A 21,226-nucleotide genomic window follows, 5' to 3' on the forward strand; every position below is an offset into this window, starting at 1 on the left:
TTGTTTAATAAAATATTAACGATGCATTTTAATGTTTATGTGAAATTGAGGAAATATTTATAATATATTTAAAAATGTTTAAGACAGATTTGCAATTATTTAGACAGTATAAAGATTAGATTTATTTGTCAGATTTAATTTTGTAAAAATTAAGGTACTTGCAACTCGTGCGTTCGCGTAAAAGAGTCACGGCGGTCTCGCGCTACGCGTGTGCTTGGCGCGCCTTTTTATTGTTTTATTTGAAAGGGAATAAATATAAAAAGTTTAACATGCAGTCTTTATTTTTTGAAATATCTTTTGGAATATTGTTTTTTAATATTTGGATATATTTAAAATTTACAGATCAATATCATGAAACTCCGCTGCTGCGCATCGGGGACTGGTGAGTCTTAAATTATTTTAATTTTCATGTAATGGATTTGTGAGAAAACCTATATCAGATATGTTACAGCCTTTGTCTTCGTTGATTATTAATAATAAAATAAAAATTGATATTTTTAATTAATATTTTTTTTAAATAAATGCAACAATAATAGATATATTTTGTATTATTTATTCTTATGAATTTAATATTTGAATGCATTACTTTTTGAACGTTAATCCTGAATTTGAATATTATTTTTATAATTATAATTTATCTAAAAAATCAAAAGTTTGCATTGAGAATATCATATTATATAGAGGTGAATAATTAAAATATCTCACAAATCCATTGCCTTGGAATGGATGGGCTATGCTAGAGATTAATGTCATTTTATTTAATTTAAAAATATTTGTAATTATTAATTGATTTTTCCTGTATATCTGTATAAAGAATTCATACGATACTCGCACACTCAAATCACAATCAAATAAGTACTGATTATATAATTGACTTAATATAATATATAAGTGATAAATAAATATTGTAGTCAGCTTATCATTATTTAATTTATTTACTGATTATTTATTGACACATTTTAGAGCAATAGAATTTTATTATGCATCAGACTATTAATTACAAAAAATTTCAATCTTAATATTAGTATAATAATTTCAAAGTGTTTAAATTATAATAAGAACATGTCTATTATAAATAATAAATAAATGCAGATAAAATCGTATAAGAAATATTTCAATAAGTGAACTCCAAAGTGCGATCATGGCATTACCTATATATTCTCCACAAATTAATCGTATGCATGAGTTAATTTAAATATGTAGTATGTATGCATATAGTAATTAATACTATCTCTCTCTCTCTATATATATATATATATATATATATATATATATGATTGTTAATATTTATTTTATATATTTTATATTCGCCGCGATTTCTATTTAATTGTGCTGTAAATTAATAATACTGTAGCTATAATTAATGTTGTTTTATGAACGCATGAATTAATTAAAGTACGTAGTAATAATTGACAGTGATTACGATATATTCTACATTTGCCGCGATTATTGTTTAATTATTCTGTAGAATAAGTGAGAAGTGCTGTAATTGTAGTTAATATTATGATTGTTTCGTTTATTATATTATAGGTAAATCAATTAAAATACGCGGTAGCAATTAACAGTGATTACGATATATTCTACATTTGCCGTGATCATCGTTTAATTGTTCTGTAAAGTAATAGTAGCTGCAGTTAATGTTATGATCGTTACATATTTATTAGTTTATAGGTGCACGAATTAATTAAAATATACGGTAGCAATTGACAGTGATTGTGATATATTCTACATTTGCCGTGATCATTGTTCAATTGTTCTATAGAGTAGAAGTGCTGTAGTTGTAGTTAATGTTGTGATTGCTTTGTCTATTAGATTATGAATAGATAAGTTAATTAAAATACGCGATAATAATTGATAGAGTGATCATGATGTATTCTATATTAGCCAAGATCACTTCTTCTTTTTCTTCTTCTCGTTTTATAGATTACAAACATTTTTTTAAATTAAAAATTATAATTAATGCTGTGATATTGCATATTTATAAGATTACAGATATGAATTAATTGAACGTCTTTATTTGATATTACTGTACTTTTTTATGCATTAGTAATTGACTATAATTAGATAGATTGCCGTAGTTAATGCTGTAATCATTATAATCAGATACTAATATCGAAGCTTTAGACATTAGTCTATTGAGTCTAATGATAAATCAGTTAGGGGAACGGGGCGTAACCCCGGACATTATTAAAATTCAAGTATACCGCGCCGTATCTATGGCCATTGTTTAAACATTATAATATGTTTAAACAATGGCCATAGATACGCGGTATACTTGAATTTCAATAATGTCCGGGGCTACTCCCCGTTCCCCTATCAAACTTACATAATAATAGTCTGTTGCATTAATTACAAATAAAGTTGCAAACAGTTACGTTGTATTAAACAAAGATTGCTATTAATAAAGTCAAATTACTATAGTAATCTTTTACTATAGTAATTATAATTAGAAAGAAATACCTAGATTGACCTAGAGATACTTTCAAAGCATCACAAGTTTAAAAGCCAAACAAAAAATATTTCGTAAATATTTCATGAATAATCTTATACCATATATTTCTAATAATTTATTTAATAAGAGAGATAATAATTGTTAATTATATTTATACTTATGATGCACTAATTTTAGCCTGATCTTCAACATAGCCCAATCCATCCAGATTTATTATAACTTGAATTTATATTATTTGAAATGAAGAAATAAAATGAGAAAGAAAAGAGAGACGTGAGATCCAATAAATATTTTGTTGCAGAGAGAATAGAACAATTTTCTCTACGGATTATTATATATAATTCAAAAAATTAAATCAATTACATACCTATGTGTCAATTATATTAATGTGATATTAAAATATTATATCTTTAATGTATTATATTGAAATTAATATCGATAGAATATCGGCAACGTAATAACGGGATATTTATTTTGATATGAAAATTTATAAAGACGTGTATAAAGAGAATGTAAAAACACATATTGACAGTAATATTGATTGTGTGGGAAGCCTATCATTTGTGTTGGATCTCATGTCATCTCTCGCCAAGCATGACGTACCGAATCAAGCCCAAGCTTATTCGGATTTTACGATTAAAATAGTAGATCAATAACAGACGAATTAATTGGTAAGTACCAATTTATATTACAAATTATATGCATATTGCGAGCGCGAGAATTTTACATAAGTCTGTTAACTAACGTTGATAATTTCATATTCGGAAACTATCGCAGTTTCAATATTTCCGTATTAAGATTCTCGACTCTAATAAATGTTTTAAGTACGCTATCATAAGAGCGTCATATTATGATTGCGGGATACTCTGTGGAGGCGCAAGTGTAAAATCATCACTTCGTGCCATCAGTAGCGGTTTAGTTATTTTTACGTAGTTGTTACGGTCCTGACGACGGCGGTTCTTCATTTTGCTTGTTTTTGAGATTTGTCGCGACGCTCTGATCCTGCGAAGCCATTAGATTTATCTTTAGCCGTCAAAAACGACGACACAGAGGCAATGACGACGGATCTCTTTCGGACAAAGCGAGTATAAAGCAACTTTAGAATTCCGTTGTTTCATACAAGAATATACGGCAATTATCATAAAATATAAATGGGAAAAATGTATCTGTGTCACAATTATGTTCATTTCTATCAATGCAGATTAACTTTATCTCGGTTTGACTTAAATTATCTTTTTCTAAGGATTAGAGATTAAAGTTAATCTATATTCGTAGAAATGGATATTAGACATATAAAAACGTTTGATCTCTCATAATTATTATATTCTATTCGTTTGCTATGTATCAGATTGATACACACAAAGGATACGTATAATTAATTGATAAGAACACATGGGGTTTTTCTCTTAATGACAATATATTTGTTTTCGGTTTTCGTGAATCTAGTAATAGAGCGCATATTAATATTATTGAGGATAACAGGCAATATATATTACAACCTATTTATATAATTAAGTCTATATATACAATGGGAGTATAGGATATTCAAAAGAAAGATCGTATCCATGATAAGAATCCATTTCTTTGCGTCTTCATCGCAGATTTTCCATTACCATCCTCTTCACTTGTAGCGGAAGCCTCAGCGTGTTTTTATAACAAATTCTTCAGTCACGTATATTCATAATTCCATCCATTCGTTAAGTACTTGAACAATGCCATATAATTAATAGTGACTATAATGATAATAATAATAGTAATAATAAAACGTAATATCAATAATGAAATAATATAATAATAATAATTTATTTTGCTATTACGTTATATAATAATACTTAACACTAAATTCTCCTAACGTTTTCTCTTTCTAACTTTTTACAAAAAGTTTCGCTTTTGGTTTTTTTTTCCGTGTCCATTAACTTCTACTTACAAATCTAACAAACCGAGTTAACCTCGTTTAAGGTTTGAAAGGGTTTGGGACTAGACAACGACGTTCCTCATAACCCGATCCTAGTTGATTACATTTTGATATTCCTTTAGCTCTCCTCACCCTTTCGTTGAGCGTCACTCTTGTACACGAGTTAGCGCGTCGAGCGTTGCACTAACGAAATCGCTGACTAGTTTCTAATCATTACGGCTACTCGACTGTGCTAATTAAGGCACTGAATCACTAAGAGTAGACGCATGTACATTTTCTTCTGAGTTTTACGAAAAATTATCGATTAGATCAAGTGTCAGAAAATTATCGCCGACAATAATCAGGCAATACAAATGTTTAAAACGTACGCTTACGTTTAAAACAGATACTCTCATCAGAATCACTAATCGTTACAAAAAATTAAATTTTTTCTTGGATAGCGATAAGATGTGTTAGGCTCGCTCCGTATCAATGAAAGTGATTTATCAAATAAAATCGATTTACTCCTCGATTCTCTGCGAGTTCGCATCGCCATAAAATTGGTCGATGTTACTTCATTTAGTATCTAGTTGCTTAACACAACAAGGCCTCGAAAGTAAGACACTTCGTTGTTCGCTGATGTGCGATTTTAAGGCCACCGCGGCTAGATAAGACGTTTTCGACAATCATGTACGCTTCATTTTCTTTCTATAAATAAGTCACATTTATGATTCTATCTCGGTAAAATCAATTAATATCTCAACTAGTAATACGCGTAATATTTTATAGCTTGTAATAAATATCGATATATTTATATATATATATATGTAAGTAAAATAATGTTTTGATAAGCAACAGAGAGCCGAAACAAGCAGTGCGCACGAATTAATATATCGGTAGACAAGTACTTTGGAAGATATACCTTGTTATTACAATGTATTCTATATATAGATATATTTATAGACGGTTTCTATAATCAATTTTTGAAGAAAAATAATAATTATATAAGAATTACAATTATATATAGTTAAAATCATTATATATTATAATAATTATAACTATTATATAATATATAATTATATGTTACGTGATATATAATAGTTATAATTCTTACATATTATAATTATTATAACTATATACATATATGTGAACATATCTACATGTATATTTATATTAATAGCAAATTCTTATTCGCCAAGGAGGCTATAAATTCCGTCTCTCGCTTTCCTAAGCCGTTATCCTAAAAGTTGATCCATTACAGACAAACGCGATCTTTTTCTTCATCGGAAAACGCGCGTGAAAATATAACTTAACAACTTATAGCACTAGAAATTTTATTTATCATTACGTTTTTTAGGATCTACTTAAAATTTAACTAAAATTTAAAACACGTTCTCTCCGAAAACGCGCATCTCTGTAACTGATTCTAAAACTATTACGCGGACTTCTCGCATTAATCTTCGTCGATATATTTTTAGCGCATTCAATTAACTTTGTCGAAGACATATCGTGTGTCATAGCTACGAATGTTCTCTGAAGAGAAGTTTCTCGAACGACACCGTTAAGATTGCTTACAGAATTCGTATGCGCGAACGTATCGTTCGATTTAGGAACCACCGACGAAAATGTATAGGAGCACATAATTATAATATTCGATGAATTTAAAAATCAAGTTACGTTTCAAAAATCATAACGTGTAGTTACATTTCGATACATCGCCCGGTTGTGACATTTTAGAATACACATTAAATATTAGAATAACGTGATGTTCGAAAGCCAATAATAGGCCTTTCACGCACATAGCTTTTGAATACGGACAAAAGTACGTTCACTTAAGCCTCTTTTTTCGGCTCTCAAGTTCCGAATCGTTCGCACGTCGAGGATCACTTTCCCGAACGAGCGATCGCCAGCTCGTTATAAATAATTATAATCGTAACCCTAAAAATCGTTGCGTCTTTTCTAAAATTCCACGTTATGTTGGTCGAGCGCGCCAGTTATCCAGGCTCTATGGGAGAAGGGAGAGGAAGATTCGATCGGGGAGGCGAAAAGGGAAGAGTACAGATTGTTAGCGAGAAGTTGCGGGTCACTGACGGGTCTGTCGCTTCGTCAAGGCTCATCCTCTTCGCCTCTTGCGATTCTCACGGTTGGTGTATTCGCGAGACGTAATCAGGAACATATAGAATTCTCGAAAAATAACTAATAACGAGGAAGATGATGAGCTGATCCCCGAAGACGACAATCGAGGATCGAATGTGTCGCGCAGCTCTGTCACCCGTTTCTGTCTCGTAGAAGGCTTAGCTGCAACTATCTCGTGACGGTCTAATGCTAAAGCTTTATTGCAATCTGGCCTCCTGAGGTGTTGTCTGATACTGTAAGCCTGGGAAAGCTGCTCCAGCTGCCGTTGCCGCCGCCGCTGCCGCTGCCGGTAGTCCTGCGGCACCTGGCAAAGTCGCGTACGTGTACGGTCCCACGTAACCCGCCGCGGCTGCATTAGCTGCAAGGAAAAAATTATGTCTCATAAGCATCATGCGTACTCAATATAATAATATGATATTTAATCTTATAATTGTTTTTATTGAAACTTTTATTACAAAATTCTCATTTCTAAATTTGTCTAAAATTTTACACATGAGAGATAACACATCTACGCGTACGTGTTCGAGGTAAAATATCGTTCCTTGATACGTAACAGATCATAGAAAAAGCCATACGCAAGCGATTTGTGCGCGTTGAGAATCTTATTGCGTGCCTCAGCTTTTTCTTTATAGTGCTATACACTTGTAATACGTAAAGCGGATAGTGCTTTCTCTCGTTGACCACCATCACTCACCGAGAACACCGCCACCATCACCACAGACAGCACAGACAGACTGGCAATATATTATGCGTCAATTTTATAGTTCATGAAGCGCATGCAAGATTTTATCCTGTTCGTTGTTCGCCCATTTTCAAGCATCGAACAGTGAAGAGACTTCGTGCGCGAACGTATAAGCTAATGTAAGAAATATATATGCAGTTATTTAAAAAAAAAAAAAAAAAAAAAAGTATGTAAGAAGTAACAAGAAGAGTGAAATTCTATTTCATAACTTGAAAATTTTTGAACTTACTGAGAATGTTCCTGCTTAATTGATATTGATATGAGGGTTGCAAAACATTCAACGATCGAATTCGAAAGCGAAATATATATTTATTAACATATATGAACACAAAAGACGTAGCGGAGTTCCCACGACGGATCCGTCCGGAAATGCCGAAGGCTTTTGGAAAACGTAAAGGCGTGTGTGTATAGAATAAGAATAAGCGATACTTCATTGCATCCGCTTCGTGACGACATTATACATCCCCGACATCGGAATTATTATTCCCCTAACTATGCATAATTTGGTGCGTAGCAAAAGCTGCGCACATCAGGTTACGCGTTTCCCCAATTCAATTCCCGCCGCATTATCCCATGTATCCCCCGGAACCCCTTGTGAAAACGAAAACCAGATCCTGTGAGAACCCCGCTTGCGGATAAGCGCACTACGGACAGTAGCCCCCGAGGAAAGTGCGGCGCAACCCTCCTATCTTCCCTCCCTATCTTTTTTTAAGATCTTCTACCGTAATCACGCAGCACGGACGGCAGAAATTGCGGCAGGAGAGTTTTCTCCAACCGTTGCTGCTGATGCGCCAACGTCGCACCGGGTCCGTTTTGCTGTTGCTGTTGGTGGGCTTGGTGGTGGTGTATCGGATAGTTGCTACCCTTGCCCTGGACACTATTCAAACACGTACCAGCCGCGGCCGCGGTGGTGTACGGATACGCCTCGGCGAAGTTGTACGAGGTGCCCGGGTAAGTCGCCGCGGCTGCCGCCGCGTTCTGGTACTCGTAGAACTGCGATGCCGCGGCGACGGCGGCTGCGTGGCTTAACTGCGACGTCGGGAGCGGTACCAGACCACCTGGCGCCGCAGCCGCCAGGTAGGGCGACTGGTACACGTAGCCCGGTGGTACTCTGCAAAACGAAAATGACCGTTAGTTACGGATGTCAATGCAATGTCGGGCGCAACGACACTCGATCTAAGGCGGCGAATGTTTGTAAATTATTAAGTGCAATGCGACGCGCACTGACGGCAATATTACTTTCTGAAGAAAGAAAAAGAAATTGAATGAAGCGAAATTAGCTCTTGTTATGTAGATCAAACGCTCCATTTCGTGCTAATGTTATGCGAATATTAACAATCTTACAGATTAATCAGTGCGAATAATTGTATTTTATTTTATATGTCAAGTCTTATTAAGAATAAGAATTATTTGCTGTAACTGGTAAAATAAAACGCCGTCTAGTCTGCTAAACAATAATTTACAAACAAGTACACCTGTTTTGAAGCGATCGAAAGCCATCGGACAATGCTCCGAATTTTCGAAAAAGATGCAACGAATAAATACGATAGCTTTCGTTCACTTCAATTATATACTTCTCTCATTTTATGGGATATAATGGAGTTAGGAAGGAAAGATAACGTACAGCAAATGTTATTCGTGTCATGATTAGGTATAATTGTGCATGTAAGAACATTTTCTTCGTGTAACGTGTTTTTAATGTACAATTCGCGATGTCCGTTGTAGGTCGTCAATCGGAATAAATATTTGAAAACTCGTCTGTCTCTTGATTATCTTGATGGTCGGATAAAGATAAAGACGGCGATTATTTAAATGTCCCGAGAATCGACGTGGCAAAGACGTGTTTCGCACGAACGTAACGCGTTCTACACCGTCGATTCGTCAACACGAAGAGCATGCGCGGCGAAAAATACAAACTTTCTTCATTGCGTTTCGCGTTACAAGAAGATTCTCGGCTCGACGGTCTTTCGCTCTCGAGCAGCTCTCTACCAACACCAAAAGCACGCAACACCAAACGGCAAAGTGAGCGAGGGACCGAGTTCTCTTCGACCGATCTTCGCGCATATGTAACATACGGACGATCGATCAAAATGCGCTTCTGTGTGTTTCGATATCAATCAATACGCGTGTGTATGTGAGCAAGAATATTAAGTGTACACCATGTTTTGTTTCATGTTCCAAAATAGCATATCTTCGAAAGGTTTAACTTAATCGTACCCTTAAGACGAAACTATTTTTTTCTTCTGTTTTCTATATACAAGATATGCGATCTCGGATTTGTGATGAAATGTTCTGTACACAAGTATTGCAAGTCCCGCGCTTTCTCTTAGCTTGAATATTTTAATAATTAAATCGAGAATTAATATTCTACTGAAGCAAATTTTATTTAAAATTAATTGAGAAGTCAGATTTTATTTCAACACTCTCGAAATTATTAAAATCCATTAATATTTTTGATAATACAAGATTCTTCTAATACAGTCTTTTATCAAATGTTTATTACGAAAAGAATCAATTCTATATTTATTGGCGAATTCATTAAGAACTGAGAGAAACTCGCGTCTTCTAATACATTTGTATACATGTGTGCATGTTCAATACGTGCATTCTGATGATATGCCAGTTGCAATATTTATACAGAAAAGCAACCATTAATTAGAAAAAAAAATTACATTTACATCATTCCTAAGATATGTATTTTTATTTTTCTAGTTAAAGCGCGTTTGAATAAAATTCAAAGAATGTTTGGCACTTGAAGAGTTTGTAAATATAAAAAAATATCACTTCGACAAATTTCATCACAGAAAATATACCTACATCGGTATCTTACTTTTGAAAGGCAAATCACATCCTCGTAAAAAAGAGAAATCAATTAACATCAGGATGCACAGTAAATGTGTAAGTATATGTGCGTGCGTGCTTACGTTCGACGGATAATTCGTTGGAAAAAGAAAGGAAGACGGGGAAGCGGAAGGAAGCAAGTCGATGTGAAAATGGTAACGTGGTACGTTGCTCTCAATGTGGTATCAATAATAAGGCGAAAAACGTACGCAACAATCCAAGAAAAAAATCTTTCACGTGTTGGCAAAACAACAGCAAACCAACGACAAACGTGTATGTAGGTGACTGCACGAAATATAAATACTTCTCGGCACACGGCACACGATTATCTAACACCAACGTTAGTACCTAAATTCACAGATCTAAGGAAACGTCCCGAGTTCGCTATTCTCCGATTTTTACTATCTTTGGATATGCCGTAGAGTATCTTAAAATAAGATACACATACATTTTTATAAATACTTCAGACTCTTTTTTGCAGATTTAGGGGACGAACTCGATATTCTTATTCTTTATCACTTAAATCATATAGAATGCATAGAAAAAATAAAAGATTAAACTGATATTTTTTTTGCCACACTTGCCATATTTAATAGGAATATAATAAAAACATTATTATACTGAATATTGGTGTATTAAAAATTATGAAGTTTTAAATTTTATTTAAATAGAAAAATGAGTAAAATAATATCGCATTGTGAATAATGTTTTCGTACAATAAGTATGTTTATGCGCTACACTATCCAGTAAATTTGCTCGTTACGTTTCGCACGTCATTGCAACGACGAGTACAAGCATTGTTGACTGCATGCATTCATGCATGTGTGTGCATCGCATTCGTTACGCATTATGTAATGTTTTTATCAGTTTTATTCTTAGAACGTGTCGAGTTGTCGAAATTACATCACTGTCACGTTACTGCATCCCTTAAATCTGCGACAAAGTGCATTTGGAAAAAAAATATAAGACGTCACTTAATTTAGATTACTCCAGAATATATCCAAATTCAGAAAAATCGACGCTAGACATCTCAAAACGTATCCTCGTACGAAAGGAAGAAAAAAAGATAGTACATCTCACGGCAGTGCCTCCGTCTCCCTTACGCTTTCTCTTTTACTCTTTGCCTTTCTTTACTCTCCTCAAATAATAACGCGCGGAAGATCCCGACTGGCGAGCGTTCTTCGATCACCCGCGAAATTTGTTCACCGATTCGCAATTGTTTCTTATCGATCGACGTGTACTCTGCGAATACATAAAAAATATATAGGATAGGTAAATTCGTTTTCTAAGTTCGTGTGTACCGTTGTGTTTTAAAATTTATTGTATATATTATCTCGAGTAATTTACAATTAGATATGTAATCAATATTTTGCTAAATGCTTAAGCATATAATTTTGAAAATTTGGTTTAATCAATTTGACAAAACTAAATAAATATTGATAAAAGAATTAAATATTTAATGTTTAACATGAAACGTAAAACGAAAATTAAGCGTTTATGAAATTTAAAAATACTAACAAGAGTGTTGGCCTCTCTATAAATATAGATAGACAGAGTGACGCAAGTTTTAAAATCCTATTTAAAAAATCAAACTTGAGATTATAATTTTATCTAGAGGTACAGTCTGATTGCCATCGGTATTGAGTAAACCTAGTTTCGGCACGCGATTCTCAATAAGCTGTATAAACGCATATCGTACATAGTCAATTATGAATCGAGGGCCAACAGATATTCGATAACTGATTAAACGGTAAAGAGCGATTCCGTAGTTTCGAAACAGAGGCCGAAGGAGCCCCGGCCTCTTTCCCGGAGACAGCCCTGAACTTTTTAGCGGATCGATAATAGCCAGTGTCCAGTCTGCGAAGGAAATCAATAGGTATGTCGTCCTGCGGCTCCGAACGGCAGAGCTCCTCCGCAACGCGCCGGATTGGTGCCCGGTGACCATTATCACACAATCGCAAACAATCGAGAGCGCTTCGACACGCGTGTCGTACGTCGCTTAATTCGAACGAGCATGTCAAGTCGCGTGCTGCAACGGGGGAGGGAAAGAATCACAATGGCCGTAGAATCGACGACCTTGAATTGGAACTGTCATCTAGGATGGATGACCACGCGGTCGATGAGCATTACATGACGCGAGGAGGGCGAAATTATAATAAAGATAAAAGGAAAAGAGCGATATGTCGCTATAACGCTATAATGTCGCATTGCGGACGAGCGGCGTTTTTTATCTGCACCATTTGAAGAGGATCCGAGCGAGCGAGAATCCGATTCGCGTCGAATTTGCCTGGCGATTTGCGAGGTGAATTGCGTTGCCCGCGGGACATTGAAGCGTGTAAGAAAGATATAACAAAGATGACTGTTCTAAATGAGCGTCCTTATTATAGATAGGAAAAATATCTATCGCTTTTACGGCGTACTCCAAGAGACTATAATCTTTCTCTTTCTCTCCATGTTTGCTATAACATTAATTGTAACTTTACAACAACCTTACAACACATATTTATTCACATTAAAACTTAAGAGACTCGAGCAAGTTGTATGTTGTTTGTAAAAGGAAGATAAAATCGGCGACCTTGACGCAGCGAAGTGCAGTAGATCGAGGAGCATAGGAATAGAAAATTTATGCACTGATGTTATGCACTTTTTTTTATCTCAGTTCCGGTTCTAAAATATTTGCTCAGTTTAAAATGTCTCGCAAATTATCATCGAGGTATCTCGACGTTGTTCTTAACTGAGACAGAGAGATTCGCTGAAGAGTAGAAATATAAAAATAACAGAGAAGCGTGACATGATAAATGAAACTCGACACGTTGCGCGGCAATCGATCTATCTGTACAAACAAACGCACGGAAATTTATAATAGAAGTATTGCCAATTTTATTGACATCGAAGACTGTCAGCCACCTGCTGAACTTTTCAGTGACTCACACACACAAACAGAATATTTAAAGATTAATTGATGGACGATCGTTAAAAATATCTCGCTTGTTCTTTCGTTCATTTTAGATTTTCCATTGACTCATACTTAATTCCTGTTAACTTAGAAGAAATCATGAACAGAGATAAGGAATACAATTTTCTAGTTAAAACAAATGCTGAAAGAAAAATTAAAAATGTCTAAATATATTTATTATTTTCTCGAGATAGCAAATCAAAGTTTTATCATATTTTAATAATAGCTATTTCGTTAGAATAGTTATCACATGGTTAGGACAGAATACCTATAAACGTTTGAGAAAAAAATATATAAAACCGTATATTAACCCTCTATGACAAAAGAAATTTCTGTTTCATTACTGGTCCAGAATTATCAAGTTGCATCAACATTCGATATTTTTTTCGTGGTCTGAAAACAAAGAACAGGCAGCCCGCGAGTGACGTTCCCTTCTTCGTACAGTCTCGCTTTTCCATTGCTTTTTTGCTTCAACATTTTCCATCGAATTTATCTGTCGGTCGCATCTCAGCCGAGGTACGTGCATTATGGATAGCTCGCGTGTCCTCAACCCCTCTTTTCCCATTCTACGTGTTCCATTCTGTTCTCCTCATTCCACGTATGTTTCCAGACTGGCGCGTCCGTCCCTGTCCAGATGGCAATTTCCAATCCCAATTGCCCCCATCGCTGTTTCCCTCGCACTGAGCGACAAGCATGAGGAAATCTCACCGAACGCAGAATCATTGAGAAATTATCACGAAAGACGTAATAAAATAAAAATCAAATACGCGGCCGTGGGCTTATCTTTCTCTTACTGTTATCTTTTACTACGAGTGAAGATTTTTCATGTTCTAGGATAATATCCACAATATGTAAGAAAGATCAGGATGTACGACAGTCACTTAGCAACGTTAATAGCAAAAAGTTTTTAAATACATACAATCAAGGGAATGTTCATGAATTGCTGATATCCACGTGGGCGAGAAAATGTCCTCGTACATGTCTCGCGGGAATTAATATAATTGATGGGAAATGCATAGACTATTTACGATCTCATCAAAAATTATAAATGATGTGGGAAAAGATATGTCGTGTTTTATAACAAATATCCGGAAATAACTTTCATGATCACGATATTTTTAATATAAGTATGTTTATACAAATACGTTTATCCTATGGCGATGCAACGATAAGATATACATATAGAGTTTCATCAAGATATAGAGTTAAATTCCACCGAATTGTCATTATCAAAACATTATAACATTTATGCCAAGATTTATTATACTTTATGAAGACACATGTAGGTTACGTGATATCCCTTAAACGCACGTATCTGCGCATCTAATCAGATTTTCATAATGATACCGTGAGACATTGTACGAACCGGAATTATTCTGTCAAATTTCATCGGAAGCCATATTCATGTATATAGTAATAAAAGATAAACCGCTAATTGATCGCGAGAAACGCATCGATCGATCTCATCACATCAGCGATAAGGAAAACAATGGAGGCGTAACGGGCATACTAATTGCATTCATATCACCGGTTTATTTTATACATGACGCGGATAGTCGCAAACTTTACAAATCAAACTAGAAAGAATACTGATTACTTTCCAGTATACGCTTAAACTCCAATAATTATGGATTATTTACGTCAAGAGCTCGAAAGTTTTTGCCAAATCAAATCTCACGATCATAAAAATAAAGAAAAAAATGTTCTTTAATACTTAATACAAATTAAATTTTTTCCCGAGAAAAATCAAAACGTAATACTTAAAATATTTAATATTAAACAGTAAACGGTAAACTTCTATTAAGTTCGGTAAATAGAAACTTTTATTTCACTTAGAAATTTATGGAATTAGAGAAGAGTTTTTAAAAGAACTTGCTCATGCAATGCGGAGACGAAATAATGTCCGACAAACCTCATCCTTCGGCCCGTATTTTTCGTCCTTGAAACCTTCGTGTAAAAATAGGGCGGTCGGTTTTAACAGACGCATAATTCCAACAATGAAGAAGCGCGATGTACGACCTTTTACACGATCGATGTAACATACGAACAGACAAAAAAAACGTACCGTACGTACGTCACATTACGGCGATTCCCGCGAGAATGAATGCGCACGCTTGTCACAGCAATTTAAAAAAAAATAGCGTCAGGATCGATAAAAATAATGATGGCGGTCCCGGGAGAAATTTTACTAATATTAAAAAATATAAATTTGCGAAAGAATACGAAGTGAGTTGAGCGACAAACGACAAGCTATAAGATTTTTTATCTGAATAGAGTAACGTCACAGCAGAAATAATTTACACTTTCAACTATGTGAAACAGAAAATAACTCGCCATGTATATAAAACATTACTCTTTATCAATTATCATTATCAATCTTTATCAATTTTTTAATCACTGCGACGAAATATTAGGAAGGAAACGTGTTTCCCGGTAACTTTTTGCCGCGACTGCCGACAAATAAGCCGCGTCACATCCTGGAATTTCCGCGTCTCTTTGTAAAACGCTAAACAGAAAGGCCAGCGAGGTGAGGGACACAAAATCGTTCCGCAGTCACGAAGAGATCCCTTCGTGACGGAACTAAGTGACCACCCTCGATTTCCGACGCAAAGTGGCAGCGCACCGCGATTAGAATCTCCCGACTTTTCCCTACGTGCATTACCACGCAACTTAATGACGTAGTATACGAGGGGGGGTAAATCGTAGCGACAGGGGTTGTTCAATCAACCCCATTAATTCGTGCGTGCGGGCCGCTACGACCCCCATGACTATGGGGCGATCGTTAACGGTAAGGACGATGAAGCGGAAATGCGCGTTAGCGAAGCGGAAACTGTCGAAACACCTTGCACGATACGTTACGACACGAAAGATCCATGATCTAGTAACCGATATATCTCTTCTCTTTTTTTATTTGTAGAAATGTATTAATCGATAGGCTATTGATAGGCGTGGGATTTAATCTCTGTTATCGAAGGAATCTGTGATATTCAAAAATATCGTTAAAAAGAAATCGCGTAATGTCTCGTGAAATATACAATACACAGAAATCTGTACACAATTCCCGATAGAGCTAGGTATCTTTATCACAGATAAAATAATTTTCAATCGGATGTTTTTAGGGATGTTGAACACGAACGCGAAATTAATTTCATTAGCTCCGGCGTTAATGTAATTGCAGAGGAATACAGTTGAACAGAGAGAACAGCTGAACAAAGAAAATGATGCTTTAAAGACACGCTTCGTAGGCATTTGAATTAGCGATATTTCCATTTCGCTCTCGAGCGACATTTACATAGGACAAGGTACATCGGTCAGCGCGTAATCTCGCTATCATCTCCTTCCGTATATACTCGCGCGCGATTATTAAATGTGTCACGGAATGCGACGTGGTCGATTTTACACGCGTGCGGATACATCGGTGGCACGTGGTGCCCCGCGACCGTCCACGATCGCGCGGCAATGCGTTTCCGCATCGCATGCGAGTGCATGTAGATTTCTGTGGATGTCTGTATGTTAGTATAGTGCATATGTGTATGCCGTCGCGTATCCGTAAAGCCACCTGCGCACTCTGTACGCGCATGTGTGCACCGGGCGCAAATGTATATATGCATGACGAGCCGATGCGCAGTGCACGGATTGTGCGGGCGCCGGCGCCGTGGATAATCCAATGGGATGATCTGCCAATCCTTGGAAAGCAGACCGGACCAATGGTGACTGCGAAGGGTGGTGCCACACGACGACTTAATTGTTCTCGGTACGCGCAGATCCGCCAAGAATACGATTCGGCAAACGTGTACGAATTAAGAAACGCGAGGTACACGCTTGGAGAAAGAGGAAGATTCTTTATTTTACTTTCGACGAGAACGGGAAAACGTTTAAGAATTACACGCATGATTGATAAGATAATACGCGGTAATTGTAGGATTTATGTTTATGCTATTGCTCGTATTGTAAATCAATCGTTGGCTTTTTTTCAAACTAGAAATAATACGCGTTAATGCAAATTAAATTGCCCTTAAAAAAATTAGGCAGTTTCTTTACTCAACTTCAGGAAGTTAAAATACACGCGTGACACCGATAAAAATATATTACTTTTTACCGTGTGCAGCGAAGTAGAAACGACAGATAGACAGCGGTAGACGAGGGAAATTTATTTCTTACGCGTTCACTCGAAAATATAATTTATGTCTATCTCAAAGTGCGTGACAGTTCTCTAAAATTTCGGGGAGATCATCCGGAATCGCGCCGTTCTAAAATTCGAGATGCAAGTTTAAATGCGGCCTCAATGTATTTATGTAAATGCGATACAGAACGTTCGCTGCTGTCTCGTGGTGCGATGTTACGGCTTGCGTCAGAAGAGCGACGACGACAGGTGGATGGGAGCCGCGGCAATGAAAATAGAAATGGACCTTTAACACCCAGCACTGTTTCATCTCTCCGAAAGAAATGGGCATAGATCTTATTCCCGCCCAACGAGACGTGTGAGACGGAAATGAAATACCGAAATGTGGTACTCGACGTTAGAATCGACTGTTTCAAAGGACATGAGTCAATGTTTTTTACGAATGAGTCAGAAAAAGTATACCTTTCCCTAAGGCAGCATTGTATACCACATAGAAGATACGTATCTAGCAACGCGGTGACATATTTTTGAAGCGTTTCATGTTTATACTTTGATGTACAGATATCACTGAATGTATATAGATCAAATTAGAGAGAAGTGGCGTAAGAGCCCGCAAATACGACCGTACATCTAAAAAATGGTGTATTATTCTTTCAGGGATAATTAGAACTAAACAATGTATGAAATGACTCGCTATTTTCGCGAAAGAGAAAATTCGAAGCAGGAAGCATTCATCTTGAGCCAAGAATTTGAGTCATCTCTCTTAATTTAGTCGCGATTTTCGGTATACATGTAACGAATGGGTATAGCAGCGAGCGGAAATGATGCGCGAGAGCATAAATAAGCGTGGATTTTTTAACACGCTCGACGCTATATCGCCTTCGTAAAGACGGCCTTAAATCGCGTTAGAATCCTCTCGATAGGGCCTTCGAGCAGTGGCGGCTCACAGTTAGAGAGAAGCTGACATGAGGGACAGGTGGTGCTAAATAAAGACTGGACCGTCGCCAGCCGCGGCTCCAAGATGGCCGGCCGAGACGTTCGGCGTCGTCGTTCTTCGTCGTCGTGGTCGTCGTCGTCGTCGTTGTCGTCGTCGTCGGCGCTCGCTTACGACACAAATTTACCGTCGGACGGAACCGTCTCTGACGTCTACCGCAACGTCCGGACCGGTGTTGGATTTCACTTTTCCACCTACGTTTCGCTAATTCGAGGACGCGCGTCGCGAACCACGCATCTACGCCTATGCGTGACGCCGACAGCGACGTTTTTGCCAATAACGCGTGTCGACGTGCTAAATGCGAATTTTCGGACGATATAGTCCGCGAATATTCTCCCGTGACGAAAAACTTCGCCAGTGTTCGTGAGCAACAGCGCTGCGCCGCATTGCACTCCGCAAACATAATGAAAAAAATAATTTTCAAATCCATCTATCATCTAACATCTAAAAATATAATCAACAATTCTCCTTTTATTGTGATATATTATGCAATTTATTTTAGTACGTTTATACAATTGCAACTTTCTTTACGTTTGAATGTGACAGTAACGCGAGCTTTTAAAAGTAGAACTAAGCTAAAACTAATTGACTTTATTAGAGAATCTTTGGTAATTTGGATCTGTAATTTCGATCACGCGAGAGTCAATTGGCCTTTGCATGGGGCTTCGCCGGATCGCACAAAAAATGAACCCCCTTCATATGATGCTTCTATATATTCACGCTTCTTTCATGTGATTGCGACACGTTTCTTCGCGAGATGAGGAAAGTCAGGACCACCTCTCCCGCGACCTTTCATTATTAAGAGGCGAGAAAAAAGGGAGTTTCAGATTACTCCGTAAAAAAAATCACCGCAAAGAGCGATAGCGAATCAAACTATAAGAGTTTCTGCCTTCTGCGTACATATACACCTTCTCCCACAGTCGCGAAAACAAAGTAATTGGTAATCTCGGGAAGACTTATTAATAATGACGATCCTACAATTGATACATGCTGCTTCCGATAATTAATACTGAAGTAAATTAAAAAAAATTCATCCACGACGACGCCATGATCCGTTCCGCGACTTCATGACGTAGAGCTATATATATATTTATGCCGTGTTATTTGAAAGTTCAAAAAAATCACCCACGTACAACACCAAAAAAATACAACACCAATAGCGACACCAAGTGTAGTGTAAGCCTTCACCACACACACAAGGTTATTAATATTATAGTGGTTAGCGGATCCTATATAGTCTCGACGGGTATCCGACGGGTATTTCCTGAAAGACACTTCGATCCACCTTATCGCATTCCAAGGAGGAGTATACTCATCTCGCATCGCCTCCATTGCGAATCCTAAACTGATGTGTTAGCTTTACAGAAATAATTTCGTTGAATCGCTCTTCTCGTCCATTTCGAGCATGCGTGAATTTTTCTCTCGACCACATCTCTCCCGCCGCGTCTTAATATTGCTTATTTAATATTGTTATATGTTCATTTATATCACGAATAAGATTAATGATCTAGGAAGAGACAGCGATTTATTAAGCGGAATTTTTTTTTTGCAAAAAATTACCTCAATTGTTGGTACAATCGGGTGTAATTTATGCGTTTTCCACATTTCAATGAAATTTTCGTGCGGCATTGAAGAATCCACCGAGCCAAACGAGGTGAACCGCGATAGGATCGATTGTCGCGCAATCAAAAATTAATACACGCCGTTCGTGTCTCAGTGCCGGTCGATTTCCGGCGGAGCCCAAAAGAAGAAAATCTCCCAGTTCGCGAAATCGCGGCCGCGTTTCTTTTTATTCAACCGAATTCCAACGTTTCTTCATCCTCTCGGCTTCTGCACTTGGCTTCCATCTATCCGTTTCTCCGTTCTCGCGGAATCGCGAAAGGCGCTTTAGGCGAATAAACGAGGCACGAAGAGAAGCCTGCATGGCCTACGTGTGTCGAAAGACTAAATATTTATAAGCAATGGCCGGACGGTTCGTTGGCGGATCAGATACGCTTCTTCCTTGGCTTGCGTTAATTTAACGAAGAAACCTCCTATTTCGTAATTTATACGGCTCTTTATGCCATTCACATTCATATTTCATATCACGGTTCTTTAATTCTAAAGAGGAAACAATGCAGCCGGATTGATGAAATACGTTTAGGAGTCAGCTTAGCTACAAGACTCGTTAAAATGTCTAATAAAATACCTCGTTCGTTTCGACTAAAAAACAAATAACCCAACGCAAAAGGAAACATTGTGAAAATTCGTGTCTAAAATTGGAAGACGCTTTACCCTCGCTCCGTTTTAGTATTCCCGCCACCATAGGCAAACAAAAGGAGTAATTATAATTAACGGAGTACAATATACACATAAGAAAATAAAACAAATTGCCGAAAGGCAAAATTTTCAGAAATACGTTAAAGTAAAGAAGAAGATTATGCATTTAAAAGATTGTTAAAAAAAATAACCGCTCGGTAAGAATAAACGAGTAACGCTTTACTCCCTAAACTCTAATTGCGAATTATTAGTTTCAATGATTAAAGACCGATAATTGACTGAGAAAATTACGTCAAAAGTTAAGTTTCATTATTTTTCAACTAATTAACAGTATAATACTGCTCGAATACTGCTATAGATTGAACATATCGTTCTTTATTTTAAGATTTATTTTTCTCAATGTGTTAATGAATAAAAGAGAAAAATTAGTTATAAAGAATTTGCAGTTTTGGTGTCTCGAAGTGATTTTTAAAGATTTTAAAATAATAAATATGGTCTCTCGAATTATTTAATATCTGAGATAACATTGTTTATATTGATAACATTATCCCTTTCGTCTTTCTTTTCTATGCCTGTTTATAATTAAAAAAAAAAATTTGCCGATCGGACGAAATAACAGACTACAACATTTCGATTTTATTTTATATACGAGCGGTAAAACGTCGAATCGAAGAGGTAACAGCTATCTATACTGCGATTATTATTGCTACGATTATCATTATTAATATTATGCTTATTAAGAAAAAAAAGTGTGAAGAGTGTAAAGATATAATATTAAAAAAAACTAACACCAAATAACAAACAATCGCAAATCTCTCAGCAACCGCAA

General features: G+C 36.4%; 1 protein-coding gene across 3 annotated transcripts in view; it reads right to left on the reverse strand.

The window, feature by feature from the left end:
* Positions 1-4,231: 4,231 nt before the first annotated feature.
* The window catches only part of LOC139775073 (RNA-binding protein 24), a 29,929-nt gene continuing 12,934 nt past the window's right edge, over positions 4,232-21,226 (reverse strand). For 2 of the 3 annotated variants that reach the window (XM_071710794.1, XM_071710804.1), the window contains exons 5-6: positions 7,947-8,335; positions 4,232-6,840 (exon numbers count right to left, since the gene is read on the reverse strand). In XM_071710794.1, coding sequence (XP_071566895.1) covers positions 6,680-6,840; positions 7,947-8,335 — 550 coding nt within the window. In that variant the 3' untranslated portion in view covers positions 4,232-6,679. The remainder of the gene's footprint in view (positions 6,841-7,946; positions 8,336-21,226) is intronic. The other variant, XM_071710812.1, reaches the window with a different exon arrangement.

Source organism: Temnothorax nylanderi, unplaced genomic scaffold (assembly GCF_030848795.1).
Source record: "Temnothorax nylanderi isolate EJ_2023f unplaced genomic scaffold, tnyl_v1.0 TNYL_tig0004_pilon, whole genome shotgun sequence".
Taxonomy (NCBI): Eukaryota; Metazoa; Arthropoda; class Insecta; order Hymenoptera; family Formicidae; genus Temnothorax; species Temnothorax nylanderi.